The sequence below is a fragment of the Falco punctatus genome (assembly GCF_963210335.1).
Source record: "Falco punctatus genome assembly, chromosome: 4".
Taxonomy (NCBI): domain Eukaryota; kingdom Metazoa; phylum Chordata; class Aves; order Falconiformes; family Falconidae; genus Falco; species Falco punctatus.
The window spans coordinates 60,728,734-60,745,490 of record NC_137583.1 but is presented as its reverse complement, the minus strand read 5'-3'; the positions used below and the strand labels follow the sequence as shown (position 1 = coordinate 60,745,490).

At 41.6% G+C, this 16,757-nt stretch overlaps 1 protein-coding gene across 5 annotated transcripts in view; it reads right to left on the bottom strand.

Moving 5' to 3' along the window:
- The window catches only part of DNAJB6 (DnaJ heat shock protein family (Hsp40) member B6), a 59,340-nt gene that overhangs the window by 17,117 nt on the left and 25,466 nt on the right, over positions 1 to 16,757 (bottom strand). For 4 of the 5 annotated variants that reach the window (XM_080385861.1, XM_080385860.1, XM_080385863.1 and 1 more), the window contains exon 8: positions 15,813 to 15,883. In XM_080385861.1, coding sequence (XP_080241987.1) covers positions 15,813 to 15,883 — 71 coding nt within the window. Of the gene's footprint in view, positions 1 to 13,649; positions 15,884 to 16,757 lie in introns of those variants that run through there. The other variant, XM_080385864.1, reaches the window with a different exon arrangement.

Below are 16,757 nucleotides of genomic sequence, written 5' to 3'. Positions count from 1 at the left end.
GCTGTTTGATGTGATACTTATGAGAAAAAGCAGCCATTTTAAAGTCTACTGAGAAAAAAAATGCAAGTAGTCTTGAAAGCCGAAAGAGCCTGAAATCACTCAGAAACTATCCAGGGAATGCCGGAGCAGCTGCCCCATCTGCACCACCGCTTCTGGGGCAGAGCTTGTGAAAACCATAAAGGGAATTTATTTCAACACTGAAGTTTATCAGCTAAAGCACAGGATGAAGGACAACATTTTGAGCCATCTCACAAAAATTAGTGGCTTTCACCAATTACTAGCAATTATTTTTCTTCTGGATACTGAGAACATGAGGAGATTCAGGGTTTCCTCTGGCACAGCGAACCGATCTGTGCCCGAGACATCCCTCCTGCAAAATGCTCGGAAAGACTTGGCCAAAGTGGTGTCCGGAGTGCTCAGCTGGTCAGAGCCTGAAGGCTCTGCAGGACCGCTGCCGTGTCCCCCCTCACCCCTGCCCATCCCACACCCTGCGCGGGCTCCCACCGCCCGCCCTGCCATCACCCCCGCACCGTGGTGGTCAAGTCCAGGGAACTGATGGAAAACAAAGGGGGTGGGATTTGGGAGAAAGGAGCAAGTCTGATGGAGCAGCTCTGGCAGTGCTATTTCTGGCCCAGGACAGCCGCGGCTGCAGCACATCCAGTATCCAGGACAGGGCTGGGCTCATACATTTTGCTCAACACACCTCTGCCCTTCTGGCTTTAAAAGCTGGCAATGGACTTGCTCCTTTTTGCCCTCATATCCAGTGGCTCCTGTTCCCACCCAGCCCGCAGCCCTGTGGCACAGGGCAGGGGAGGGAAGGACCCCCAAGCGGGTCACTCACCCTCCCCACCCCACAGCAGGCTCCATCAGAAAGCTCAGCCTTTTAATGATATTTTTTCTAGTCATCTGGGTTTTACCTACCACCCCCACACATGCCCAAGAACCCCATTATATCCTGCATTCAGCCCAGCACGTACCAACACGAATCCTGTATTCCCAGCGCATCAAGCTACTCAAAGCACCAGTATTTTGCCACGAAGATACCCCAATCTGCAACCAACTGGGAAAATTATAGGAGTCCACACCATACGCTAACTACAGCAGTGCTGCAAACAGGTAGTTTAAAGGGGATGCCATCATGCTGTTCTGAGCGGCTAATGGGGACTGATGGCTAAAGCCGTTCCTGTCTGGCCATATGGGGTGGCTCAGAGCTCTGCAGCCTGATGTATGGACGGGGCAGTTGCCGAGAGCCTGGATTTACCTCCTCGCTGCCAACTTACTCATTGGAAGATCTTTTAAAGCCCAATGAATGGTCCCACATTAACTGTGAGGCCAGAGAGAAGTGATGGCTGAGCGCATCCAGACTTCTGCAGTTACATTTTGTTTCTGTTGAAGCACGCCAGGGCATCCGTATCGATGACGCCAACGGCTCTCATCTTAAAGATCTGGGATGTGGGAAATGCAAGTGACAGGAGGTAACGTGAATCCCCACATTTCCAGCAAGCAGAGAGATAACCCCATTTGCATGCTGCTGCCGCTCAAAATGAATTTTATTAATTTTAAAAGACTTTACCACACAGGGATCTTTTATTCATTTCTGCATGAATTTTGAAAGGAAGCAAAGAACGAGGAACAAGCTTCACAGCTTGAGATATATAAATACAAATTAGCAAGATTTCAAGCTCAGTTTGAAAAAATGGACCAAATTTTTCAACAGCAATTGAGGTTACTTAAAAGATGAGGCTTTCTACACTTTTCAGGGTCATGTCAGATCTCTGTCACAGCTTCCTGTAGGCCCCGTGGTGAGGCACCATGCTGCAGTGCTGCCCACCAGACCCCCTTACAAAGTCACAGCAGGGGCTCACACTCCTGGGGCTTCTCTCCCCACCACAGTCCCTACACAACATATAGGTGAGAAGGGGCTCAGACCACTGTAACTGTCTCCCTCTTTTACATGGCCCCTCTTCCTCCAGAACCGGTTTTACTAAGATCAAAATACTTGATTTGGTCCAATATTCAGAGTTTTTTCTTGTCTCACCTGTATTTCAACCTCAGGCAAAAATCCCTGCAGGTTTCACCTCCACCATGAGGAAGCCTTACAGCTCATTTCTGCCTTTGAAATTGGTTTTGAAGTGCAAACCAAAATTCTATTGAGAAAAAAAAAAAACAAACAAAAAACAACCACCAGCTCCTCACAACACAACTCAACATACTCAACACTAGAGGAAAATAAGTAAATAAAAAATCCACAGCACAACTACATGCAGCCTGGCCAGGTCCTCCACTGCACGCCCAGGCACAAGCTGCCTTCCACTGGGGTTTCCTCTCGTGCCCGAGCAAAGCCCCACGGACCTTCCCACCTCTCACACTCGTGCTCCAGAACCTCCCAGCGCCAGACAAAACAGCCCCTTCACTGCCCCTGAAGTCAAAATTTGCTTCTTGCCTTCAACTCTCGTCGGCGTTGCCACCACCAGGTCAAGCAAAATTGGGCTACTCATTAGAAAACTCCTCAGACAGCGAGCAGAGGGAACGTGCCCTTCCACAACGAACAGATCTTATCGCTGCTAAAAACCGAGTGAAAGCATCAAGATGTCATCTTACATTTCCATTAGTGGCCCTCACTAAAAAGAGCATCTCCAGAGCAGTTATGAGCAAGCCCTATTTTGCAAATTCTACAGCTTTGTTACACATTTTGTCATTATTATCAGCTTTAAATCAATCTTCAAAACCTTAATGTACGGCAAACCCAGATTACCATAAGAGAAAAAAGAAATTATATATATATTATTTATATATATATATATTTAAAAAAAAGCAAAAAGCCATGCAGTTAAATTTAAAAAGAATCCCATGAGTGACTTCAGAAAAATGTGATGAATGACTTCCCCAGCTGTTTTGTCAACACTACCATAGTAATTTGGCAAAAGCACAAAATCACCAAGTTTATATTTTCACCAAATGGCTATTAGCGCTGTTGAAAACTCACAGACACAAGGCAGGAAGAGCAAGCTCCATGTTTATATTGCATCGTCCACGCTGTTTGTAAGCTCTCATCTTTTCTGGTTAATCGTTCGGAAAATATTCTCCTTCTGCTATGAGCCTTAAATATGACACTGTTTCACATACTAATTACCAAAAAAAGGATACGTGCCCTCTCCAATTATACCCCAAAACGTGTAATTCATTCCTCATCCATTCCTGCATTACCAGGACTGGGGTGGGCAGATTCCAGCTCGCACTGCCTGCACACATCCCTGATTTACAGAGCTCCAAAGACCTTAATCTTTTAATTGCCCCAAAAATGACACGGGCTCATAGTAACAGGACAACTCCCTCTTCTCGCAGCTCAGTAGGTTTCAAAGTGCTTTATGAACCTGCACCACAAAACCCAATCCTATTTTTGACATCTTCCCCACAAGAACAATAAGCTGTTAGCTGGCATTCGGTTCCATAATATTGACACGCTAATGACAAGTCTGAATTTTAAAAAGTAGCGTTTCAAGCTGACATTCAGTATTAATTTTGACTAAATACTGTATTTCGTTAGGAACCTGTACAATGGCCTTACAGGGGCCATACCTCCCAAGCTGCTCCACTTTTTGTTGTTTGGCACCTCCAATCCATCAGGGAACTCTCAGAGTTTCCAAACACACTCTTTCCCACCCACAGTCAAGCTCATCAGCCTGTGTCTTAAAACCCACCATAGCTTAGGAACACAGGTGATTTCTCAAATCCAAGACATATCAATAACTAAGTATTTATACATGCAAACATACACACACGTATACATACATACATATATTTATACACACAGAAAGAAATTTCTCCATGTATTCTGCTCAAATTGAGGTTCTGACTAAACTAACCAATGGAGAGCACAGAAATTTCAATGTTCTCAATTAAAAAAAACAAAACACCAAACCAGACACATGACTAACATCCAAGAATAACAATACTTACAATTATCTTTTGTGCCTGGGAACAGTATCGTCAGTTTATACGTTCCTTCTGCAGAGATCCACTGGGAACAGGGAATGTTTTACCCAGAGAGCTTTGTCAGTTTTGGAAACAGAAGGAGAGTTTGAAGAGCAGCATTAGTACCTGCTTGGTGTACCCAGTGTGGCCACGCATCCCCTGGGAAGGCCACCCCAGAGCTGCCCATGCCCGGAGTGATGGCTGTTCCCATTCTATGTTGCTGCACTGGCACCACCCCACCTTCTCCTCTTGTAACACACCTCCGAGGTGGGATGAAGCACTAAGGACAACAACCACCATTTCCAACCACAATTTCTGGGGCCAAAGCAAAAAAAGGGGAGACCAGTATTTAAGAGCTACCACAAAGGCAGAGAAACTGGAGAACACCAGAAGGGAGCAAAAAGCACCCAAATGCCCACCAGCTCTGGCTGGAGAGGTGGACGCACCTGTGGAAGGGATGGGCCCACCAAAACTACACAACAGGACAACTCAACACCTGAAGTTGCCGTAACGAGCTTCTGCTCAAAATCACCTGGCGTACAGACATCCCCACGCCTCCTGTAATTCTGCAACGGCAGCCAAAAGCTTTTCCAAATATTCAAGTGACCATTTGTCAACAGACTCATTATACCATGGTACAAATATTTGAAACACTTCAAAAACAAATCATCAAAACTGCAGAGGTTTGAACTGTTTAACTACAAAGACAATTCTGTACTACCAGCAGCCCAAAGTGCAGGAGCCAGCAAAGCTACTCCACCTCCCCCTGGAACACCAGCAAACTCAAAATCTTCTCAGAAACACTTGCCAAGAGGTTTTACTAAGTTTGAAGATGTCAAACTTCATTTACCCTACAGCATTCCTCCTCGGCCTTCTAAGATCATTTATTGCTCCCTTCGCAGGGTTGAGAGTGTCCTGCAGTCAGCACTGTGAAATCGAAAGGAAACCTAGAACAGACACACAATGAGTAAAACTGATGTTCACTTCACGTTTGTTATCATGCAAGTCAGCAACTCCCATAAAAAGGCCCAGACTTTGCACTTTTGAGAGCATTTCATCACTTTCCAAATAAAATTCTGACCTTGCCTGAACTCCCGGTATTGGATACAGCCTGGTACCTCTGCAGGAAAAAAAGATCTCGTTACAGTAACTTTAAAAATACTAAATTAAGGAATTAACAACTGTTATTCTAAAGACATTTGCTTACTCAAACTGAACAGTAGACTGGAAATAAAATTACAGCAGGCAAGGCAATCAGGTCACCTTCCAGGAGGTGGAATCCGTTTGCAAAAGCCTTCAAAACACTAAATCCACGCTGCTGTGACACTGACACATCGGACACGGTTCAGCCAGAACCTCAGAGTGCCCATCTCCATCCCAACTTCAGCTGAAAATCTCAAAGGCCTGTATTTTAAAGGAAGATTAGCCAAAACTGTCACAAAAAGAAGAAAACTGGAGAGGCTTTGACCTCTGCTAGCAACGTACCGTCTAACCCACACCACAAGTTGCTCGCTTGGCTCCGTGACACTTACAGGTCCACACTCACGACGAGAGACACTGATAAATTGGGAAATTCTGCTGCCACACACAGAGAACACAACAATGAGCTGAACCTGGAGCCCCGCATGAACGAAGTATTGACTTTTTGTTTCAGGAGAAGCCAGGAGGCGTACGGTAAGATCTCCCTGTCAAACAGCTCTCATAGAAAAAGGCTTTCCACTGCTGGAAACTGTTCTGTCCAGAGAAAGAAGCACCTCCCCTGCAACACGGCACAAAGCACTGGCATGCACGTGGCTTTGTGATTTGTTCTACAAAAAGGGTTACCAGGGATGCAGTTGTCGTCTCTATAAACATTTCGGGAGCAAAGCGCACAGAGCAAGTGCTAGAGGAGAGAGAAGACTGGAAACCACATCAGAGCAATCAATTAAATCTTACGTTCTTGATTTTGTTCATCAAGAAGAGCAGGGAGCTTAAACACCTGTGTCTTCTTAGAAAAACATTTTTATTTCCTCGAGTTGAGCTTCTTGTTTTAAGGAGTGATTACAAGAATCATCATCTTGATTATTCACTGCATTAGAAAGCACTTAAAATTCACCTTCTGTTCTACACTCTTCAAGACAAAGTTATATTTGTTAATAAAGTATTAATGGCTACAGAACTGCTGTGACTAGGATTCAGGAAAGATCACTCAACTTTCTCTAAATCTTTCACACAGGACTATCTTCCAGTTCTTCTGGGCTAGTACTTTCAAGATGGATCAAAACGAAGACAACACCAATGTTTCAGAAATACTTTGGACATTACTCAGACAGCCCCCCTGGCAACAGGCACTGCCAGTTCCATACCGTGTAGTAGTAGCTAGCAATGATATAACACATCAAAAATATGAATATGCATAGTAAAGTACGCATAATTTTTTTTTTACTTAACAGCAGCAAAACCAATCATCTACTTTGTCTTTTTACCCAATTCTCTAGAGAAATCGTCCGTGTTTTGCCTAAGAACACCTGGTGATGTCTCTTCCAGCAATGTAAGACGACTCGAGCTGTACAGCGAACGGAATTGCATTTCCTAACTCTGAAACAGGTTTCACGCGGGATGCAACTCAAAAACGTTGAATCTACTTGGAAAATACGGATAAAAGGGATGCAATTCTTTTGCTTTGACAAGTTACAGCTCTGATACATTTAAAAGGAAGTAGTTCAGAAGTGGTTTACTGCTAACGAACAGTCACCACACACAAGGTGTACATTGGCTGTTACACTCTGCCAACCACAGAAAGATTGATGCCCGAGACTTCTAAGGCAGAGAAGGGCAGAGCAGTACAGCACACACACTCCTCTGCTCTTCCATTAACAAGTTTCCTTGTCCCTGCAGCTGGCTGTGTCTATACTGGTGGAGGTGCCCTCCCCGACTCTGCTCTCAGTTTTTACCATTTGTACAGAAAGGAGACTTCTCCACAACAGCTATTTTAAGGGCTGAATATTTAGATCTCATAATATGGTTAACTTTGACCACAGGAGAACTAAGACTTAGTTCTTCTGGAGTTCCAGCAATCTCCAAGCAGGATACCTTCCTCAGAAAATGAGGAAGGACCGCAGAGGTATCAGAACTTTGCCATAGAAGAGTTTACATTTTGGTTTTGTTCCAAACTATGTTTGATGGTTATATGGCCCAAATGCTACTGAATTATGATTCCAGGAATTTGCCTTTCCTCAAGCTTCTCTTCAAAAAAAACCTGATTAACAAATGCAGCTCTGGGTATATACCAAACCCAAGTAAGTGTCCACGGAGCCTATTTTTCATGCACGTAAGCCCCGTAGGAGATGCTTCTCTGCCTGTTCCCTGCAGAAGTACTTTTCTGACATATTGCAGTCTTAGGCGCTCAGCACGCTACCACAGACGACCCAAATAACAAAAAGCCAGCTTTTTTCATCATAGTCACTCAAAATTCAAAACATGTATATTGCTATCCACATAAGATTTAACATGCACTAAAACCAAAAACTTCCCATTGTTAAAATGTTTAAGAAAATCAATAGTTCCCTCTGCCAAATGAATCATTGTCACAACCTTACATTTTAACAAGAGACCTCCTAACCTTCATCTCAGGAGCTGAGATTAGGCGCTCTCGAGCTCTGCAATCTGTTGTTGGTGAGAAGACAAGAGATGTGCAAGGGCTCACCATAATGCAAATTTCAAATCAAATTCCCTGGGGACAGTCATCATGGCCCTCACCCTGGCTCCTCATCATCACTTAACACCCAGTTTGTCCACTACCCTAAAGCAACTACTTACCTTAACAGATCCAGAACGTCTTCTGCCACATGGAGTCCCCTCTCGGCACCTACACATCCCAAACTGGACACTTTAGGGCGATAGTCATCAGGCAACAGTATCTGTGCCCTAGATGCACGCGTTGTCTCCTCTCTTCCCAGCTCCCCGGCTTCCCCAGAACCTCCTGACAGGCAAGACGGTCCCTGCACACAGCCTCAACCATCCCCCAAACTCCTTCATCGTGAAAGCACCCCCCAGTCTCACAACCACAGCAAGAGAACATGTCATGCGCGTTAACGTTAACACATTAGGAGAGGGAGGGAAGAAGCCAAGACACAAACTACGAGGAAAAGCCTGAAGGCACACGGCGCCCTATGCTGCATCCCGATCTGTGCCCCAGGCTCCCAAGTTTCCGCTACTTCTTTGTAAAGCTCAAACACTCGCTTCTCACCAAACCGTATTTTTCAGAAAGCTCGTCTTTTAAGACGTTTGAAGGCTGGAGAAACGACTTCTCTTGGCAGGTTCTTCCAACAGTGAATCACCCATGTGCTGAACATGTATGTTTATCTTCTCAATTGGAAATGTCTAGCCTTATACAAATGTTTATACCCTTCTTCCACACAAGGCGACCTTTAATATGCGCAGTTTTATCTTACCAGTGTACACATTTGTTTGCAATCAAACTGGAGTTTGGCACACCACCCTCAGGCTGCAGAAGCACCTTCCTTGTTTGCGCTGGGTGAAGAGGCGACACAGGCAAACACCCACGGCTTCTGCACTCATGCAGTAACTGGTGAGCACAATTTCCTGATGAGAAAGGCCAAGGCCAAACAAGGAAAAAAGTCCTTGAGATTTACGTCAACAACACAAAGCAGGCTGTGTTGGTTTCCTGCTTCTCCCTTACTGGTTTCATGCCCTGCAAATTACACTGAGAAGCAGCATTGTGCCTGTCAAGGATGTTAAGAGTTGCCTTTCTTCTTGGGGCTACAACACCCAGCCCCAGAAAAGATGGAAACAGCGCTAGAGGTATTTAACAAAAAATAAATTTTTGGTGGTTGTCCTCAGAAGGTGAATCTTCCCAAGAGAAAAATCCTCCACCTCTTCACACTCAGTCAGGAGCTCAAAGACTGAGGGCAGGAGGTCTGTGAATGCTACTCATGCTTGCAGGCAGTGCCAGATACACCCAGAGCAGCTTTAAGGGAATTTCTCCTGAACGTCCCGCTCCCAGTTTGTACTGAAGAGCTGAATAATGCCCTGTCGTTACTGAAGTGCGGTACACTTGGTGATAAGGACCTGACCATATTTCCCATAAGCAGCCAGTAGTAAGAAATGTATACATCAAGATTAGCAGACTAATTCTGGGAGGTGTCTGAGTGACTGACTACTTAACAGAGCATGTCTGAGTAAATTAGAAGTACCAGGGTGCCTTCTGATGAGAGGCAGTGTTGTTACGGAAAACCTGGCCAGAGTCCTCTGACCACAAAAGACTTTGTCCTCTGACTCTGGCTAAGAGAGACTGGAGGAAAGGCTGAACCTTGGCTGTCTGAGTCTTCTCCGTTTTCCTCCAGAAATACTTTCACAGACAAGTCCAAAGCAGTTCTAAAACACGCACAGTCTAGCTGCCTTTGGGAAAGGAACGAGGGAGACTGACACTACAGAATACAGCCTTTCACAAAAGCAAGACATAGTACTCCGCTGCTGAGCTAGACAAATACCACTGCAGGATGACAAATTCACATTTAGTTTCTGCAAAAGGCAGCCTCCAACTACATGCCTAGGAAAAATGTTTGCCAGAGGTGCCTATGGTGACAGTTACGCAAACGTGTGATAAATAAGCAAGTTCATCTTAATCTACGTATTGGTTACAAAGATTAACACAGACACGGCGTGTATTCCTGAGAAGAAACCCAAGACTGCTGGAGCTGCCCAGCTTCCCCACCAGATGTGTCAAACCCTCTGCAGGCTCATCATTTGTTTTCCCAGGTAAACTCCCCTCCTGGGCCAAAATTCAATCAAGCCTGTGACTGCAAACAAGAGAGAAGAATCCTAATCCAGAGCTGCTGCTTTGCATCTTTAGCTCTCTTAGTAACTGCTTCAAGCAACTCCATTACAGACACTGCCAAAATAATTCTCTCTCCCAGCCATCAGGAATAGGTGTTCCACAATGTGAATTCTATGACCACTCACCCAGGCTGGTTGCCTCTCCCATACTAGTAACTCATGCAAATAAATTTACAAATGAGAAACAATCCAGAAGATTTCATATCTGATTTTTATCAGTCAATCAAAGACGGAATTGAAGCTTTCTAAACGTACTTTGGCATTTGTTACATCAACTACAAGACTAGCATCCTTACTATAGTCTTTACAAACTTGTTAACATAACACTCAGTCTCTCTCAGAATTAACTAAGGTTCAGGTGTATGAAAGGATTCAGCTTTATTTTGACCGCTGGTAAACCAGCAGCTACAGGGCTTTTTTTCTGTCTTTATGAAGCTCATTTGAAGTTGGCTGCATTGAAAAGAACAGCTGAAAGAGCTCTCAGTTGTGATTCAGTATAAAGGATAAGTCCCAGGGCAAACCAAACTTTTAAGTTACTGCCATAAACCTCTAAACACCTATTTTCTTGATTGTCAAGCTCAAAAATGATTAGTTTTAGTGACTTTAAAATGAACTCACTATGCTGCAAAAGCTAGCATTATTTAAAAAGCTAAAGATCTAAAGAAACAATTCTACTTAATAGCATCTTTTAATAAAACTTTTCACTTCTGAATTAAATTTACTTTAATCCCCACCATTACAATTCAAAGCTGACATCTTCTCAGGCAGAAGTCTTCAACCTCCTTTATTTGGAAGATAATTAGCACTCGGGCCACCAGCGCAATCTACCTCACACCAGGACTTCATAGCTTTCAGATCTGGGTACTATCACATCCAAACTACTGCATCTATTTTAGAGATGGTAAGCATGACAGGGCATATAGTATTCACGCGGGTTTTCAATTAACTTTCCACCAGCTGTTTTAAGTAAGATAACACCTAACCCAGCGCTAAGTCTGCCAGAACATAGTTTTTCAGAGAAGTTTCAATGAGTTTGAATCAGCAGTCAGCTTGCATAGGGTCAGGGTTACAGCTTAGACAGTCACAGCATTTTAATTTATTTTTTTAACCTAACAGCAGCATCTCAGAAGTGAAGCTTACTGTTTTGTGAATGTATGGCCTATACAGCAAGAGTATAAAGCAACCATCTTGTGCTCTACCTTTTCAGTAGTGCACCTCACCACCAACTCTAGTCGAGGTATGCTTTTCCAAAACCAAAGCAGATCAAGCAGTAAACCCACCAAAATTATAAATTCAACAGGTACAGTTTGTAACACCGACAAAGAAAATATGCTTGATTCCAACTATGGCAACGTAAGGACCATTTCAGCATTTCTGGTGGAATATAAAAAACTTTTTACTTAAGACAACCACTTGAAGACTAGCAGTAACAACCAGAAAACCCAAACTATGCTGAGTACTACCTAAAGCAAGTCTGTGTCACAATTCAGTCCCAAAGTAAACAAGACCAGAGGAAGCAGGCAGTGCGAACAAGCTTCCCCTTCTTACCTTAAAAACAGTAAAGTTTTGAAGTTCAGATAACTGCTGACTGGTAGACTAGTGGTGTCTGTATTGCAGCTACCTTGTATGAGAACACCACGCCAAAAATAAACCTGAATACTAAGACATCCAAAAATCACGACCAAAGACACAGGTCTTCCAGAAGTACCAAGAAATGTTTCCACAGAAAGGTTAACAAGTATTCTACTACTAAATTAAAGCACTGCACTAACACTGAGCACCTTTCAAAAGGTCCCTGACCTTAAGCATCACACAGCTGTAGCACGCACTTTGCAATGCCATCATCTTTAGAAGCAAGTGCTATTCTGTTGCCATCACAGCTTAAACTAAGACAAAGTACGAAACAAGCTCACTTCTCAAACAAATCAGAAACACGATTCAGGAACAGAACTCAAGTTTCCAAAAATAAAAAGTAAAATCTAACTTCCTTTATCAGTAGAGCATCCCAGAGATGGTCTGAAACACAGAAGCACAGCTAAATACAGAAGACAAACCTCCACTTACACTTAACACCAATATACTGAAGGAGGCAAGCAAACAGGACAGCTGAACACAAACACTGACACAGACACCTAAACTTGGGCTTAAGGGACAATGGGGGCTCTAAGTCTTTTACAATCTTGTTTTCAGCAATCTAAGACTCAGTCCATCAATTAATCACAAGTTGAAACAGTATGCCTCTTCCCATTGCAATGTACACCCCTGAAAGAAATTCACTTTTTCTGACAGCTTTGTCACTTCCACCACAAAACAGTGTCTGTGATTCTTAGAGAAGGTATTGTGAGAACTGAGAACTCCAGTAGCTGCAGCCATGTTAAGATGTGAAGCATTCTAAGGCAAAATCCCAAAGTTCTCCAGTAAAGCCAAGCGGAAGGGGCAGATGCCATGCAATGTATTACAGTGTACTGCATTGAAATCACGGCCATGCGCCAGAGACCCAAAGGCTGCTCCCAGAAAAAGCATTACAAAGTTACTGCCTTCTACAACGAACTCTGAAGCAGAGCATGAAAGAGTAAGTGACTTAGCAGGTTCAGAAACTCCATCTTCATTTTTTCCAGACCACTGGGAGAGCTTAATTTAAATGGGATGGTGCCCCTAAAGATTCAGCATTAATCCCTCCTGTATGAAGAAATGGTACTTTTAATCAAACAGCACCTGGTATTGAAGGCTACCTCAGCCCACTGCACATATGATGCCTAGCATTTCCTAGAATTTAGAACCTTTTCTGTTATTGAGTATTTTATGCTATTTTGGCCAAAACTGAAGTTTGGGGAAATTTGCTGCCCTTGATGATACATTACTTCTAGTGAGTAGGTTTGGCTCATCCATGCAAATTACGTATTAGTAAGGAACAACATAAAATTTCTCAGAGCAACATACTAAGTGGGTTTTCAACAGAGAAGAAATTCCTTTCAACAGCCCAAATAAGAGGAAATTCTGAATATATAATATATAATGTGAAGAATTTAAATTGGATCCACAGTAAACACAGAATAAGGATTTGTGTATTAAAAATGAAGCTGGATGCAAGAAGTTGCATTAAAAAAGAATGCTGGATGCAGTGTTATTTAAGAAAAAAAAAAAAAAAAAACAAAACAAAACTGTGTTCTACATATTGAAACAGGTGGAGACTACCAGGTTTTGGTCAAGTGTAAGGCGATGACCATTTTGGTGGTTTTGTTTTGGTTTGTTTTTTTTTACATCTGGACCTGGAACTTCCAGTGCAATTATGTACCTGGACCAAGACCGTGTATCCACCCAGTACAACCAGCAGCCTATTCAAACACTGGTGTATGGGTATCTGCTTACTACTAGAGAAACCTTTACTGATGGGTTTTGCCTTCTGCTGACTCATTTCTTCTTCTCTGTTTCACCAGTTTCTACACCAAGAAGGTGCAGCGCTGCCATTTAATGCTGCATTTTGTCCAGTTCTGACAATAAGCAGCTTCAGGGATCTGAAGGAAAAAGGCAAGACTATCCAAAACACTGGATCTTCAGCAAATTGACAGCGTTACAAGATTTTGTTAACAGAACCCCAGAGTGAACTGTTTGTACGTAACACTATGAGAAGGACCGCACTTTTCTAGGTAAGAATAGCTAAGGCAAGCATGTGGGTACAGATCTACCACTAGCAGCTATGCTATCATAATTATGTTCCTAACTTGAGCTAGGCAATTTAAATTTTAAAAGATTACCTGGGATTAAAATAGAAGGTGAAGTCTGGCAGCTCAATGTAAAAAACTATGGGTATCCACAGGAAGGAATTCAAACTCAAGTCCAGATTGTCCTGATTTTATTTGACTTGGTTAACCAATTTTGAATCACTTTTTACAGTTTACATAAACTTAAAGGAGCACACCGTGTCCTATAAATATAAATTAACATTTTTAATAATCAAGACATCACAACAGAGCCAGATTTTGAAATAAATTGTCTGTTTAGTTATCTGGATCAAGAAGGAACATACATGGGGAAGGAAAAAACAGCATTAACAAGAAAACACTGCTTAATTCTAAATTGAGTTTGTGCTTCTACACCAAAACCACAACACTGAAATAACAAGAACTCTGCAAAGAACTGGAAAAGGTACATAACTTCTATAGTCCCAAAACCAAATTACATATTTATTTATTCTTCTACCTGTTATTTTGTTTGGTTCTATGAAATTAGCATTAATGGTAGAGGGACGAATGTAAGATACACTAAGTCTGCTGCAAATACGAACTCTGTTGTAGCAGTTTGTTAGATTGTTGGTTTGGGTTAAGTTGAATCCGTTTTCCTGCATGAAAAACAAGAGCAAATCTTTTCGATGTATTTAACAATCAATGCATTTGTTAGTATTATAAAGCAGTTGGTGTTCAGCAAGAAGGCATTAAGTGATCATTTTAAAACACCATGCCTTTTTTTTTAAAAAAAAAAACCCAAACACAAACCACTAAGCCACCCTAATGATTTCCGTGAAGGCCAGATGTTCAAAGCTGGGGCACAGATAAAAACTGCACATCCATGATTTACGCATGAAATTACCCAGAGACTGGCAGGTGTTAACATATGCCAATAGTTATTTGCATGCTTTCTCTATGACATACAGAAATCAAGTCATCTTTCACTAAACTTTGAAAATCTGGTCTTAGCTACAAACTAACACTTTGCTTCACTCAATTTAACAAAAGGCATTTGTCAATCTTTCAATTTTTGGTTGATCACTAAATATAAGAGCAAGATATTTTATCGCTACTAATTATGTACAAATCTTTTTCGAAGCAATTATGTTTCTCAAAATAAGCAAAAAAAATCCTATCTTTTAAAAAGCCTTTTTAATTATTAAACGTTTTCCTGTGCATCTATGTTCACTACAGATTATTCTTTGAAGCCATCTCAGAACTTAAAACTTTAGAAAACTTCTTCTATTTTTTAGGTTTTTTTCTGGTTTAGTTACTTTAGGCCTAGACCACAAAAAAATAAGTACTAGGGCTAAAGATGGAGTTAAGACAGCCTCTGAATGCTTCTTAAAAACAGGTGCTTCAAATACAGGTTTAAAAAAAAAATAATATCATGTTTCAGTCACACTGAAGAAAACACGTGCAAAGAAAAAAGGCCCTCAACCTTGAGATTGAAGAAAAAGGTGGGGGGGGAGGGGAAGGAGGAAAAAAACAAAAAGCAGTGCACAGTTTTCCCAAGTTGCCCAAATCACACACAGACACAAGGTTACAAATGCCATTCATGAAAGAATGCACCACAAACATCAGCATTTATTCATTTTGAATATTTTTTATCTTTTTTTTTTCTTTTTTTTAGCAAATGACAAAAGACTCTGCTCACTGGCTTCACTTTTGTTTACCTTTGCTTACATTACACATTTAAACATTTGTCAAAACTTACTAAGTTGTCTGCATTCATGCACAACTAGAAAACATCCTTAATTTATTTAAACCAGAAATGCATTACCAGAAATGTATTAACATTGTTCACTACTAAACATTAAAAAAAAAAAAGTTGAAATTATTAAAAAGGTTATCCTGGAAATGTTAACTTCACAGCAGACTTCAAACTACTAATTGGCTCACATTTCAAATTGGAAAAAGCAAGATTCATGCTAGTGTTAGTGTACATCTCGCCCTAGCACTACTGAAGGATCATGGTCACCTTGATCATATATAATAAAAATAAAAGTGCATACAGAAATTTACAACAATTTTAAGGACAAAAAATGGTCCAATTGAGGTGGTCCCAACAATTAACTCAAAAGTCTATGACAAATACGAGTTTCAGTGAGCTATTTATACTACTTAAGTATGGATATACAGAAAGTTGAGTTCATTTGAAATCTTCAAAAAATGTTCCTGTCAATCCTCAAATGGTGGCTGTTATAGCTTAAAATTTCTGTTAAATGCGTGCGTTGAATTACTTGTTATCCAAGCGCAGCAGCTGCTCCTTACCATTTACTGTTAGCGACCTTAACTGGCCATCTTCTTCAACTTCTACTCTCTCTTGTCCGTTCTCAACAATTCTGTAGATAAAAAACACAGCCATTTCAAAGCTCTGTAAGCAGCTGAGAATGCACACCAGACCTAGGTTTTCATATAATGAACTATAGCTGAGCACTGCCTGCTTAATGCAACTGTAGTTGGCAAACTTTTGTATTTAACAGCACAGAAGCTCTAACTAGTAACCATCTGCATTCCCCCACTGATATCGCTTATTTATAGCAGAAAAATTGCTTTCTGGAGGTTTGAATCCTCCCATTTGCAGAGTTCACAGTTACAGCTGTCACCTCATACATTGTTACAGGGTGTAGTGTCAGTACAACTGTGATCTAGAACTAAAATGTCTTTTGACAGATGAACTGTACAAATTGACACTGCATTTAGTACCTACCCATTTGTTAAATGCATAATATTCTAGATCAAATCACAATTTTGCATGATGTATGGCATGCAAGACAGTTTGTAATCCACTTTTAATTTGATCAGAGCAATTAATTTGGAGACCTACCATATAGCAAGTTTATGACCAGCACATATGCTGCAAAATTTAAGTATCCCTGTATTAAAGAGCTCTGTGAGTTTGGGCTTTTTTTGTTTGTTTTAAGAATGGAATATAAGGAATGTTTAAGTTATTTTTAAAGCATTTAATTTATGCCTAAATTTTTAACTGTCTGGGGTTTCTCCCCTCATGGTTCAAATGAGGAAACCACAAGGATGAATACAAATTTTTCTGGAGATCAGACTTAATGAAGAGAACACACCCATATTAAAGACAGAGGGAACGGCTTCTTGCCCAAATCAAAATATTACTCAGAGAAGATTTTCTTCAGGTATGCTGAGATATGAATCTTCCTTAGACTCAGCTACCATATGGGCAGACATTCTACAAAGGAACAC